The sequence below is a fragment of the Pituophis catenifer genome, unplaced genomic scaffold, assembly GCF_029215685.1.
Source record: "Pituophis catenifer annectens isolate HBS135680 unplaced genomic scaffold, rPitCat1.0.hap2 SCAF_9, whole genome shotgun sequence".
NCBI classification, from domain to species: Eukaryota; Metazoa; Chordata; class Lepidosauria; order Squamata; family Colubridae; genus Pituophis; species Pituophis catenifer.
In genome coordinates, this window is record NW_027256889.1 from 7,539,171 (window position 1) to 7,551,737 (window position 12,567).

Below are 12,567 nucleotides of genomic sequence, written 5' to 3' on the forward strand. Positions count from 1 at the left end.
GCCGACGGCACCCGGAGGAGCCCCTCTCTATGGGAGCGTACTGGTCGGTGGGAGGCTATTGGTGGTAGCAGGCGGTCCCGTAGATAACCAGGTCCTAAGCCATGGAGCGCTCTAAAGGTGATAACCAAAACCTTGAAGCACACTCGGAGGACCACCGGGAGCCAGTGCAGCTCGCGCAGGAGAGGTGTTACATGGGAGCGCCACGTCGCTCCCATCACCACCCGCGCGGCCACACTCTGCGCCAGTTGGAGCCTCCGAGTGCTCCTCAAGGGGAGTTTGTTTTTTGTTTTTGTTGTTGTTGTTGTTGTTTTCAAAATTCTAGTCTGGGAGAACTGAAAAAGCTTCTCGAATGAGAAGCAAAATATCTTCAAGGAAAAACGAAGTCCAGTTGCTTTTTGAAAAAGCACCTTTGAGACACCATGGCCTGCATGACTGAGACTCTCCATAGACATCTGGACTATGATGTCTATGGATAGTCTGGGACTACCTTGATTTTCTTTCCGAGTCTACTAAAAAAAAGAAAGCAAGATTTAGGCAAGAAAATGGGGAAGACTAAATTCCGCATGAAAGGAAATTTTACCCAGAAGCTCTGCATCAAGGCTCCTACAAAAATGCCCTTTTTATGAAAGAAATGTTGGCTGCTTTGCACAGCAGGCTAAACGTTCCACAGTCATAAAATGTTGACCTAGAATCACTTGCTGATGTTAGAACATGGGAATCGCATGTGCTATGACATAGCTGTGTTTTGTACAGCTCTCCTGGATTGTATATCTACAGCATTGGAAAGAACATGCCCACTGCAACCTGTAACAAATTCTCTCATATGAACTGGGCCGTCAAACCAGTGTGTGGGATATCTATGGAGATTCTCAGTGATCCAGGACATGGTTGTCCCCAAGGTGCTTTTTTCAAGAAGCAGCTGGACTTTCTGGTTTTTCTTTGAAGATGCTGAAGAAACGTCTTGGATGAGAAGTGAAACATCTGCAAAAAAAACCCCCCAGAAAGTCCAGTGGCCTCTTGATGTATCTGTACAAATGTATCTTTTCTTTTAGGTACACTGAGAGCGTATGCACCAAGACAAATTCCTTGTGTGTCCAATCACACTTGGCCACTCTATTCTATTCTATTCTATTCTATTCTATTCTATTCTATTCTATTCTATTCTATTCTATTCTATTCTATTCTATTCTATTCTATTCTATTCTACTCTACTCTACTCTAATCTAATCTAATCTAATCTAATCTACTCTAATCTACTCTACTCTACTCTACTTTACTCTACTCTACTCTATTAATTCTCTATTCTATTCTACTCTACTCTACTCTACTCTACTCTACTCTACTCTACTCTATTAATTATTCTATTCTATTCTATTCTACTCTACTCTACTCTACTCTACTCTACTCTACTCTACTCTACTCTACTCTAATCTACTCTACTCTACTCTACTCTACTTTACTCTACTCTACTCTATTAATTCTCTATTCTATTCTACTCTATTCTACTCTACTCTACTCTACTCTACTCTACTCTACTCTACTCTACTCTATTAATTATTCTATTCTATTCTATTCTATTCTATTCTATTCTATTCTATTCTATTCTACTCTACTCTACTCTACTCTACTCTACTCTACTCTACTCTACTCTACTCTACTCTATTAATTCTCTATTCTACTCTACTCTACTCTACTCTACTCTACTCTACTCTACTCTACTCTACTCTATTAATTCTCTATTCTACTCTACTCTACTCTACTCTACTCTACTCTACTCTACTCTATTAATTATTCTATTCTATTCTATTCTATTCTATTCTACTCTACTCTACTCTACTCTACTCTACTCTACTCTATTAATTCTCTATTCTATTCTACTCTACTCTACTCTACTCTACTCTACTCTACTCTACTCTACTCTACTCTACTCTACTCTATTCTATTCTATTCTATTCTATTCTAACAAAGCACTTTTGGGACAACATGTGGATAATTTGTTCAAGTGTAGCATGTTCCTTGGAAGGATACAGGAATCTTTTCTCCGTAGTCTGACTTCAGATTTAGTGTGTCAGCCCTTCGAGAAGGTTCCCATCTTCTTCACAAGGAAACCTGGATGAGCTTCTGAAATCCTGCCACCGATGCTTTTCGTCTTCAACCCCTCAAAGCAAACCTTCCTTTGGTCCTTTCTGTCTTTTCCCAGCATCTTGAAGCAAATCTTCCCAGCTCAGCTTCCTTGCCCTGCCATGTCACCCTCTTCCTGATGCCTCCCCAATTCACCTCACTCCAATTTGCATAATTCCCAGCCACCATTAATCATTCTAATTAGCTGAAGCCAGTGAACTGGAAGATGGCAGAAATGCAGCATTTGGTGTGGAGAAAAGGATTCAGAGTGCTGATACTCAGTCTAGGGAGAAACCGGCTTCTCTAGCTGTGTCATGGAAGGCGAATAATACCTGCAGATGTGTCTGTCATTGGTCCAACATTTCCAGGGGTGGGCTTCAAAAATTTTAGCAAAGGGTTCTCTGCCCAGTTGCTGGGTGGGCATGGCCATGGTGGACATGGCTTAGTTGGCCTCCTGCACCATGGCGAGGGGGCCGTTTTTGCTTTCCCTGGCCTCCAGAGGCTTTTATCGAGCCTCTGGGAGGGCGAAAGCGGCCTCCCCAGGCTCTGGAGGCCCTCTTCCAGTAGGCCCGTTTTTCACCCTCCCTGAGCCTCTGCGCGTGCCCTGCACTTATCTGTATCCAAAATGGGCTGCATGGGGATTCCTGGGAGGGGAGAGGCAGGGTGGGTGGGGCCAGCAAGGAGTGGGATTTGGGGGTTCTCTGAACTGCACAGAATCTTAGCTAGAGGTTCTCCCGAACCCCTGAGAACCTCCAGCATTTCCTTTTTCAGTCTCATTGCAAGGGACATTTGGCCGTTTCTCAATTTAAATTTGCACCAGTTTTGCATGGGAACATGATTGAAATTGTGTAGCGTGATTGCTGGATTGTAGGGTTGGCGTTGTGTGAATCCAGTTGGGGTGGGTAGGTTGGGGTTCAGTATGTCATGCGTTCCCTTCCTTCCATCAATCCAAGGGTGTAAACCAGGCTAAGTCAACTGTGCAAATCAAGTTTCTTGGCTTTAACAGAGTTTCCACTATTGCTTGCCTTAATGTTTGTTTGTTTGGATCAAAGAAAGGCGGTCTAGAAATACCATACCTAAAAGAAAATTCTAAATAAGCCACATTTTCATCTGGCTTGTGGTAGAAATTCAGACCACGCACTGACACAGAACTGGTCCATTAGAATCTTAGCAAATGCATTCACTCAACAGGCTAAGTAAGCTTTGGTAACTTTTTGTGATAGTGGTGATAATGATAGTGGCAGAGTGTTGTACAGGTTTGACCCATTTGGTGAATTTGTGGAAGATATTGTGGCAGGTGTCAAACCCAGGAAATAGATTAAGTCTATGGGGACTGAAGGCTAAAACATATGAAGAACGGTTGCAAGAATTGGGTATGTCTAGTTTGATGAAAGAAGGACTAGGGGAGATATGATAGCAGTCTTCCAATATCTCAGGGGCTGCCCCAAAGAAGAGGGAGTCAAGCTGTTCTCCAAAGCACCTGAGGGCAGGACAAGAAGGAATGGATGGAAACTAATCAAGGAGAGAAGCAACTTAGAACTAAGGAGAAATTTCCTGACAGTGAGAACAATTAATCAGTGGAACAACTTGCCTCCAGAAGTTGTGAATGCTCCAACACTGGAAGTCTTTAAGACATTGGATAACCATTTGTCTGAAGTGGTGTAGGGTATCCTGCCTAAGCAGAGGGTTGGACTAGAAGACCTCCAAGGTCCCTTCCAACTCTCTTATTTTATTCTATTCTAAGTCATGGACTAGGTGAAGCAAACTGCATGAATGTTGTGTAAATGGAAGCAATTGAGAAACCTGTTTATTTACTTAACGTATTTATAACCCACCCTACCCTGACTGTGAAGTTCTCAGGGCAGCTTCCAAAAATAAGTCAAATATTATAAAACGAAGAGATTATAATACTCAAATCACCATATAGGAACCGGCATAAACAGTTCATCCGTTGGGATAGAGGGATAACAAAACAATTTTTTCGTTGTCTCCAAAGGTTAGCTGGATTGGGACTACCCATAACGCTGAAGGGAAGATGTTCCAGAGAACAGGTAGTCCTTGTTTAGTGATTGCCTCATTTAGTGACCATTTGCCGGTGATGAAAAAAAATAATTTTATGACCAGTCTTTTACCTTTATGATCTTTGGCAGGTGTATAGCAAAGGAAGGAATCTGTTCTCTTCAATGGATATTAACAAACCCATCATTTCCGTCCCTCTTAATTCCTCCAGAAATCCCTTCAAGTCCCTTATTTAATCCCCATATTTTCAGGGGTGGGCTGCTGGAGGTTCGCAGGGGTTCGGGAGAACCTCTAGCTAAGATTCTGTGTGGTTCGAAGAACCCCCAAATCCCACTCCTGGCTGGCCCCGTCCACCCTGCCCCTTCCCTTCCAGGAGTCCCTACACAGCCCGTTTTGGATGCAGGTAAGTGCAGGGCGCACACGGAGGCTTGGGGAGGTTGAAAAATGTGCCTACCAGAAGTTTGGGAAGGCCAGAAAGAGGCCCGTTTCCAGCCTCTGGAGGGTCTCCGGAGCCTGGGGAGGCCGTTTTCGCCCTCCCGGAGGCTCGAGGAAAGCCTCCGGAACCCGGGGAGGGCAAAAACACCCACCCACCTCCGCTGTGGTGCAGGAGGCTGACTAGACCACGCCCACCATGGCCACGCCCACCCAGCAACCGGGCAGAGAACCCCTTGCTAAAATTTTTGAAGCCCACCCCTGCATATTTTCCATAATGAAATGCAAAACTTGTCAATACACTTTTCCCCCTCTTCTTTTAGCAAATGTCCATAAAAGTTTCCCTGTCCTTTTCTTGGACTTATTTCTTAGCCGATGCTTAACTTTCAAAATGGACTCTGAATTTAGGTCCCTGAGGCTTCAGGAAGCAGAAGCACGGTTGCATTTAGGATAGATTGTTAGAATCATTGTAAAATGCCATTTCCCCAGCATGCTTCCTTCATTCACCCTTCAGCAGTTTTGCGTCTCCTGGATATCTTATTCACATCGACTAAGATTTCTGAGGCCTGAAGTTCTAATGCATTTGGATGGTACCAAGCTGAGGAAAGCTGTTTCAACTTATGTCCTGTCAGGGCTTGAGGCTCCCATTGCTGAAGTCAGATTGTCCAAAATATTTTTTTATTTCAAAATACTTGAAAGGGAGGTTTGGGGGCATGAAACAAAGCTTCGCAACCTATTGTCTTCTTCTGCCTTTGGAGTAAGCCTTGGCTCTTCGAGGCCATGGAAATGGGGGAGGGGGGGAAATGGAGAGAGAGGAGCACTTAAGAAATACAAAAATTAACTAACTAACTAAATGAACTGTTGTAAGTTGAGGATTAACTGTATATATAGGTAAAGGTAAAGGTTTCCCTAATGCCTAAGAGCCAGTGCTGTCCGAAGACGTCTCCATGGTCATGTGGCCGGCATGACTAAATGCCAAAGGCATACGGAACACTGTTATCTTCCCACCAAAGGTGGTCCCTATTTTCCTACTTGCATTTTTTTACGTGCTTTCGAACTGCTAGGTTGGCAGAAGCTGGGACAAGTAATGGGAGCTCACCCCGTTAAGAGGCACTGGGGATTCGAACCACTGAACTGCCGACCTTTCTGATTGACAAGCTCAGCGTCTTAGTCACTGAGCCACCGCATATATATGTAGGTCTTTGGTTATTCGGGTCTTCTCCCACGTAAAATTGGAAGTGTCTTGGCGACGTTTCGACGAAGTCTCATTCGTCATCTTCAGGCTGGTGTTCTCGGCTGAAGATGACGAATGAGACTTCGTCGAAACGTCGCCAAGACACTTCCAATTTTACGTGGGAGAAGACCCGAATAACCAAAGACCTACATACAAACACCCGCAAAAACCTGAGAAAACATACACACACACACACACACACACACACACACAAAATGGGCTGTTATAGCCTCAAAGATGGGCTGTCTTAAGGATTCGGAGAGCTGTATGTAGAGGTGAGAATGAAACAAGCTTTTCGGAGATTTTGTCCCCTTGTAGATTACTCAGAATATTCCAAGAAAAAGGAATATTTCGTGGATCTGTTGAGTCCTGAGCTGGAGAGAAAACACAGTTCCCAATTTAATGCAAGCTGTAAGATGAAATGCACCAAGCCTTTTTGCACATTTTACACTTTGTAGAAAAAACTAATTAATTTTAAGGTTTTGGGTTTTTTTCTTTTTTTCTTTTTACATTAAAAGAACACCTGCCTTCTCTTCCTCAGGAGTATTCCGACAGTCAGATGGCTCTTTTCAAAGCCATCTATGTTTGAAAACATAGCCCCGGGTTCCGAAAAACAGGGAGAGAGTTCAAGATGTGGAGGTCAAACGTTTCTTGGCAGGTTAAAGGAGGTATTTGGGAGCAAGCTGATTAGATCGCCTTCTGGCAAAAGGGGTGTTTTGTGCTTAACGTGCTAAACGTTGGGCTCAGAGATCCAAAATAAATGTGAAGGTGTTGGGCTTGGCAGAGGGGAGAACATGAGAACGGCTGACAGTGATTGGTGGAAAGGAGCCTTGTGCTCTGAGGCGTGAATTCCCATCTCCCCAGCTTTGACCTTCCCGACTCCTTCAGGTAGAAAGGAATGATCTTGACAGGTTGGTCGGAGAAGAAGGCAGGGAGCTGGGATGCAGAGAGAGAAGGGGGGAAAGGGTGCAGCGAGAGAGCAAGAGAGAGCGAAGAGTCCTTAGGGACAAGCTTTTGTCCCTTGTTGAGACATAGCTCTTCCTAAGATGTAGGCACCAGATTATCTCTTTCCTTTCAAAATTTAGACGTTCAAAGTTGGGGTAGAGATTTCTGGCACAAAGTAAAAGCTCAGATGGGGCACTAGAGAAGAAGAGAGAGGGGGGGAGGGAGGTGGAGAGAGAGAAAGTGAGAGTGAGTGAGTGAGAGAGAGAGAGAGAGTAAAAGCTCAGATGGGGCACTAGAGAAGAAGAGAGAGGGAGGGAGGGAGGGGGGAGAGATAGAAAGTGAGACACAAAGAGAGAGAGAGTAAAAGCTCAGATGGGGCACTAGAGAAGAAGAGAGAGAGGGAGAGAGGGGGGAGAGATAGAAAGTGAGACACAAAGAGAGAGAGAGAGAGAAAAAAAGTTCAGATGGGGCACTAGAGAAGAGAGATAGAGGGAGGGAGGGAGGGAGCGAGAGACAGAGAGTAAAAGCTCTGATGGGCCACTAGAGAAGAAGAGAGAGAGGGAGAGGGAGGGAGAGAGGGAGGGGTGGGGGAGAGAGAGAGACAGAGAGACAGCAAGAGACAGAGACCTGTGTAGCTACCAGAGGGTGAGCTGGGCGACAAGCTCTGGAAGCTTTAAAGAGCTAGGGAAAGCTCTTAATTCTTTGCTGGTATCTAATGAGAACCTAGATTTTGACCATCAAGAAATGGTAGCTCTAGAAATTTGGCCATTAGCTCTAAAAACAACAACAACAAAAAATCTACTAGGTCGATGCTTGGTTTTGCAGGCTAATGTGAAGGACCGACTTGGTGAGACGAAGTGTTTGTCTCTCTCTGTGTGTGTATTGTGTGTGTAGACAGATGTAGATCTAGAGCAGGGGTGGTCAAACACAATTTCATTGAGGGCCACATCAGGGTTGTGTTTGACTTCACGGGGCTGGGGTGTATGTGTGTGGCCAGCATGTCACTCATGTCAGGGGGGAGCCTATGGTGGCCCGAGCGCTCTGCCAGTGAAAACGGGCTCCCAAGCTCCATTTTTGACTGCGACAGCCTCCTGAAACCCTCTGCCAGAGAAAACGGAGCTTAGGAGGGCCATACACGGCCCTCTTGAGCTCTGTTTTTGCTGGCAGAGGCACCGCGGGCTGGTCTTCCACTGTTTCCAAGGCAGCCCTGTGGGCCAGAATTAAGCACTCTGCTGGCCGGATGCGTCCCCTGAGCCTTGAGTTTGACACCCCTGATCTAGAGAATATCTATCCATACCTACCTATCCATTAGTAGTGGGTTTCAATTATGGTTGCTACTGGTTCACTCGTGGGCGTGCACTCGCATGCATGTGACGCTTCTGTGCATGCGCGGAGATGTCTGGGCAGGTGGGCGGAGCCTCCCGACACTGCCGCTACCGGTTTGCCCCAGATTGGGCGAACTGGTAGCAGCAGCGTCGGAAGACTCCACCCACTCACCACTGAGTGGTGCAACCCACCACTGCTATCCACCCTACCTATCTACCCATACTGCCTATCTGTCCATCCTATCGATATATCTATCCTATCCATCCATCCATCCATCCATCCATCCATCTCTAGAGTTAAAATAAATCTACCCCTCCCTGTTATTTACAGTATTTGATTCACTAATGATGGCTCATTTTCCAGGCAGAAAGGATACTGGGGATCTCAGTTTCTGGGGCTCCTAGAATCCTTACAAATCCCCATAAGGAAAACTACATTTCCCATAGTCCCCAACCTCTGGACTTTGTAGCATTCAAAGAGCATCTACCATAGAATAAGGAAAGTGAACTGCTGTGATGTGAGCCAGAGAGAATTTTTTGAAAAACAGGACCTCTCCATGTGAGTGTTGGGAATGGAAAATGTGCATACGCCCAGCCAACTAATTACCAACTTTGGCACCATCTCTCCTCCTCGCTGGTCACCGCTGAGTCACATTTCCAGCTTGTGGTTCTTCACAGCAGCACAGTCGGTACAGAAGCCTGACAGAAGATGGAGTTGAGGAACTTCTTAGCTCTAGATAATTGTAACAAGCAGTGGTGGGATTCAAATAATTTAACAACTGGTTCTCTGCCCTAATGACCAGCTGGGTAGGCATGACCATGGTGGGCGTGGCCAGGGAGTGTGACAGGCAGCACTCGGCCTCCTGCACCCCCCTGGGAGCAAAAATGAGCCGCGGGAGAGGAGGGCACCACCTCTCTGTGTCCCATTTTGGGCCTAGTAGGCCTCCCTGCACTTACCTGAGAGCCAAAATGGGGCACGTGGGGACTCCTGGAAGGGGCAGGGAGGGGAGGGGCCAGCCAGCAATTTAACTACCAGTTTGCCCGAACCATCTGAATCCCAGCACTGGTAACAAGACCGTCAGAGTTAAAAGAATAAATAAAACAGAATTGTGATGATTCTTTAAACAGCTTGGAGCTTGGCAATCGGAGAGACAAATCTTAAAATTGCCAAGTTCAGAGACCCCCTTCTTTTAAGGAACAGTGGGAAATCCTTGTGCATCAAATAAACATCTATGGAAGATGGGAGCTATCCAAACTTTGGGAGGAACACTGGCTGGGATTACTAGCTTTGTGATTGATCTCTGTCCATAGCTGTTTCTTTGCTCCTCATCTTCTCCCTGGTTTTGCATGTAAAGTAGCCGTCTGCCTCTTCAGCTGGTGGCCAGCTTCATCCATCAGCTTCACAGAATCTTAATCAGCCGTTTCACCGGTAAGAGCTAGGCTGGTTCCCCCCTCCCCAACCATCCCTTTCTCTTTCTCTCTCTCTCTCTCTGTCACACAGAAGCACACACACATACTTTCCTGCTGATTGGTGGCTAGATTTAAGAACGACCAAGGTCAACCTGGCCCGCTCACCATCCTTGAATTACCCAGACACACTCAAGCACAAGAGATCAGACCATTTCACGTCAAGTTCAAATCACTTTGGGGATGGGCGATGGGAATCAAAGGAAGAATATCCACTCCCGTTTCATGCTTTCAGCCCTTAGCAACATTTCCTAGATCGGTCTGTTTCTTTCTTTATTTTAGTCTTCTTAGGTCACCGACAGGGATTGTTACAAGCAGGAAATTTCCTGGGAGTAGACAACAAAGGGGGAATTGCAATTCAGTTTCCACTGTAGGTTTCGTGTAAGTTTAAACATAACTTGGGAGGAAGCTAAGTTAGCATTAGTGTGGATTTTGGGGGGGGGACAATTAACTATTTAATTTAATTTATTTATTTATTTAATTTATCGAACATGTACTAGATAACAGATATACATATAAACATGGACATAAACATAGGAAATAAGTACAAATAAATAGGGACAGTAGGACAGGGATGGTAGGCACGCTGGTGCACTTATGCATGCCCCCCCTTTATGGATCTCTTAGGGATGGGGTGAGGTCTACGGTAGACAGTTTGAGGTTTGAAGCTGTGGGGGTTTGAGGATGTAACAATGGAGTCGGGTAGAGCAGTCCAGGCGTTGACCACTCTGTTGCTGAAGTCATATTTTCTGCAATTGAGTTTGGAGCGGTTTACCTTGAGTTTGTATCGATTGTTTGCCTGTGTATTATTGCGGCTGAAGCTGAAGTAGTCGTTGACAGGTAGATGGTTGTAGCAGACAATTTTGTGTACTACACTTAGGTCAAACCGTAAGCGGCGTAGTTCTAAGTTTTCCAATCCCAAAATTTCGAGCCTGGTGGCATAAGAGATTCGAGCAGAGGAGTGGAGGACTCTTCTCGTGAAATACCTCTGGACCTGCTCAATCATGTTAATGTCTGATATACAGTGTGGATTCCAGGCAGACGAGCTGTATTCAAGAATTGGTCTGGCAAAGGTTTTTGTATGCCCTAGTTTGCAGTACAATGTTACCGGAGAAGAAGCTTCACAAAATTAGGGTAACGACTCTTAATGCCTTTTTGGCAATGCTGTTACAGTGAGCTCTGGGGCTTAGATCGTTGGAGATGAGTACTCCCAGGTCCTTGACAGAGTGAGAGTTTTGTGTTTCTGCGTGATTTGTTGATTTGTGTTTCTGCGTGGGATTTAACGTGTTTTGCAAGAGCAGGACTTTTTATTTTATTTATTTTATTGTGCAAACCCAGAAAGTGGATTAATACAATAATCAGGCTTAATGTGCGGAGTGAAAACCGATTAGAATCACCCGGTGAATGAGGCAATCCCTCAATTCTTCAGGGATTTTGCTGCCTGGGAATATTGTCCTAGTGATTGAAGTCAGAGGTCAAGGGAAAAGGGAGGCACTTTAAAAAAACAAAAACAAAATAAGGAAACACCGGTGTGGGAGAATAAGAACACCTCCAAAAATCAATAGGACACAGGAAATGTATGCTGACAGTGTTGAAAATGAAGAACGTTGTGTAGTTTTAGTGGGCTTTGAATTCTACTCCCACAGGACAGTTTCCCGCTGCAAAAAAGAAAAAGACAGGAATTCATTTTTTGGGGAATATGTTTTATTAATACATCTTTTTTAATAAACATAAAAAGTTTCCATATCTTATTGAATAGCTTGTTGTCCGGGCACAGTAGAAATGCAACAATAATCATCGTCATATATCATAATAAAGATGTCAATATTAATCACAAGTAATAGTACAATTAGTATAATCTACCTTGCAAAATTTTCAATACAATTTTTTTTTTAAATCTTTCTTATCTTTTTAATTTCTAACCTCTGTTTCTGTTAGTTGGTAAAAGGTAAAGGTTCCCCTCGCATATAATGTGCTAGTGGTTCCCGACTCTAGAGGGCGGTGCTCATCTCCATTTCAAAGCCGAAGAGCCAGCGCTGTCCGAAAAACGTCTCCGTGGTCACGTGGCCGGCTATGACTAAATGCCAAAGGCGCACGGAACGCTGTTCCCTTCCCACCAAAGGTGGTCCCTATTTTTCGACTTGCATTTTTTACGTGCTTTCGAACTGCTAGGTTGGCAGAAGCTGGGACAAGTAACAGGAGCTCACCCCATTACGCGACACTAGGGATTCGAACCGCTGAACTGCCGACCTTTCGATCAACAAGCTCTGCATCTTAGCCACTGAGCCACCGCATTCTGTTAGTTACCCATCTGTAAAACAAATCCTATGTTAACAAGTATTCTGTTTCTTCCTTTTCTTTTCTTGTAAATGTCAATCTATCCATCTCGGCACATTCTAATATTTTTTTTAATAACACTTTCCTCTGTAGGAGACAGGAATTCTTTGAGTGGAAAGGAAGCATTACAGATATTTGAAAAGCTGATTTTTCAGATTTTTAGTTCAGAGCCTTAACTACTTCTTGTTTTGCTGCAGTTTCATTTTCCAAGCAAACACCACTGAACTCTTTATGAACAGCAATCCTGGATGAGGTCATACAGAAATTTAGTATACAGGTAGTTCTCGACTTAGGACTGGTCATTTAGCGACCATTGAAAGTTACGATGGACCTCCCTGGGGATACTAAGGAGCTGGTTCTGAAGTTCTAACCACCGCTTTTGCTCTGTGGTCATGTGAGCACATTTACGTCACATGACTGCATTCTAATTATTTCCAGTTTTGGGCAAAACCAGCCTCATAGCAAATCATATTCTCCCGTCCCATTACAAGAGGCCACATTGTCTAAGGATTCTGGGTTCTAAAGTTAGAGAAAGACTGCAGTTTGCATGACATCAATCTTCAGATCCATTTCTGTTGCTTCCAGCAGCCCATACAATTCAGCAGTGGGTTGGACTAGAGGACCTCTAAGGTCCCTTCCAGGTCTGTTATTCTGTTTCTATTACAAAGGTGTTGCTGAACTTTGACG

At 44.7% G+C, this 12,567-nt stretch overlaps 1 protein-coding gene across 1 annotated transcript in view; it reads left to right on the forward strand.

Moving 5' to 3' along the window:
* The window catches only part of IGLON5 (IgLON family member 5), a 96,182-nt gene that overhangs the window by 65,531 nt on the left and 18,084 nt on the right, over window positions 1-12,567 (forward strand). The window contains 1 exon segment of the mRNA XM_070949340.1: window positions 6,070-6,112. Coding sequence (XP_070805441.1) covers window positions 6,070-6,112 — 43 coding nt within the window.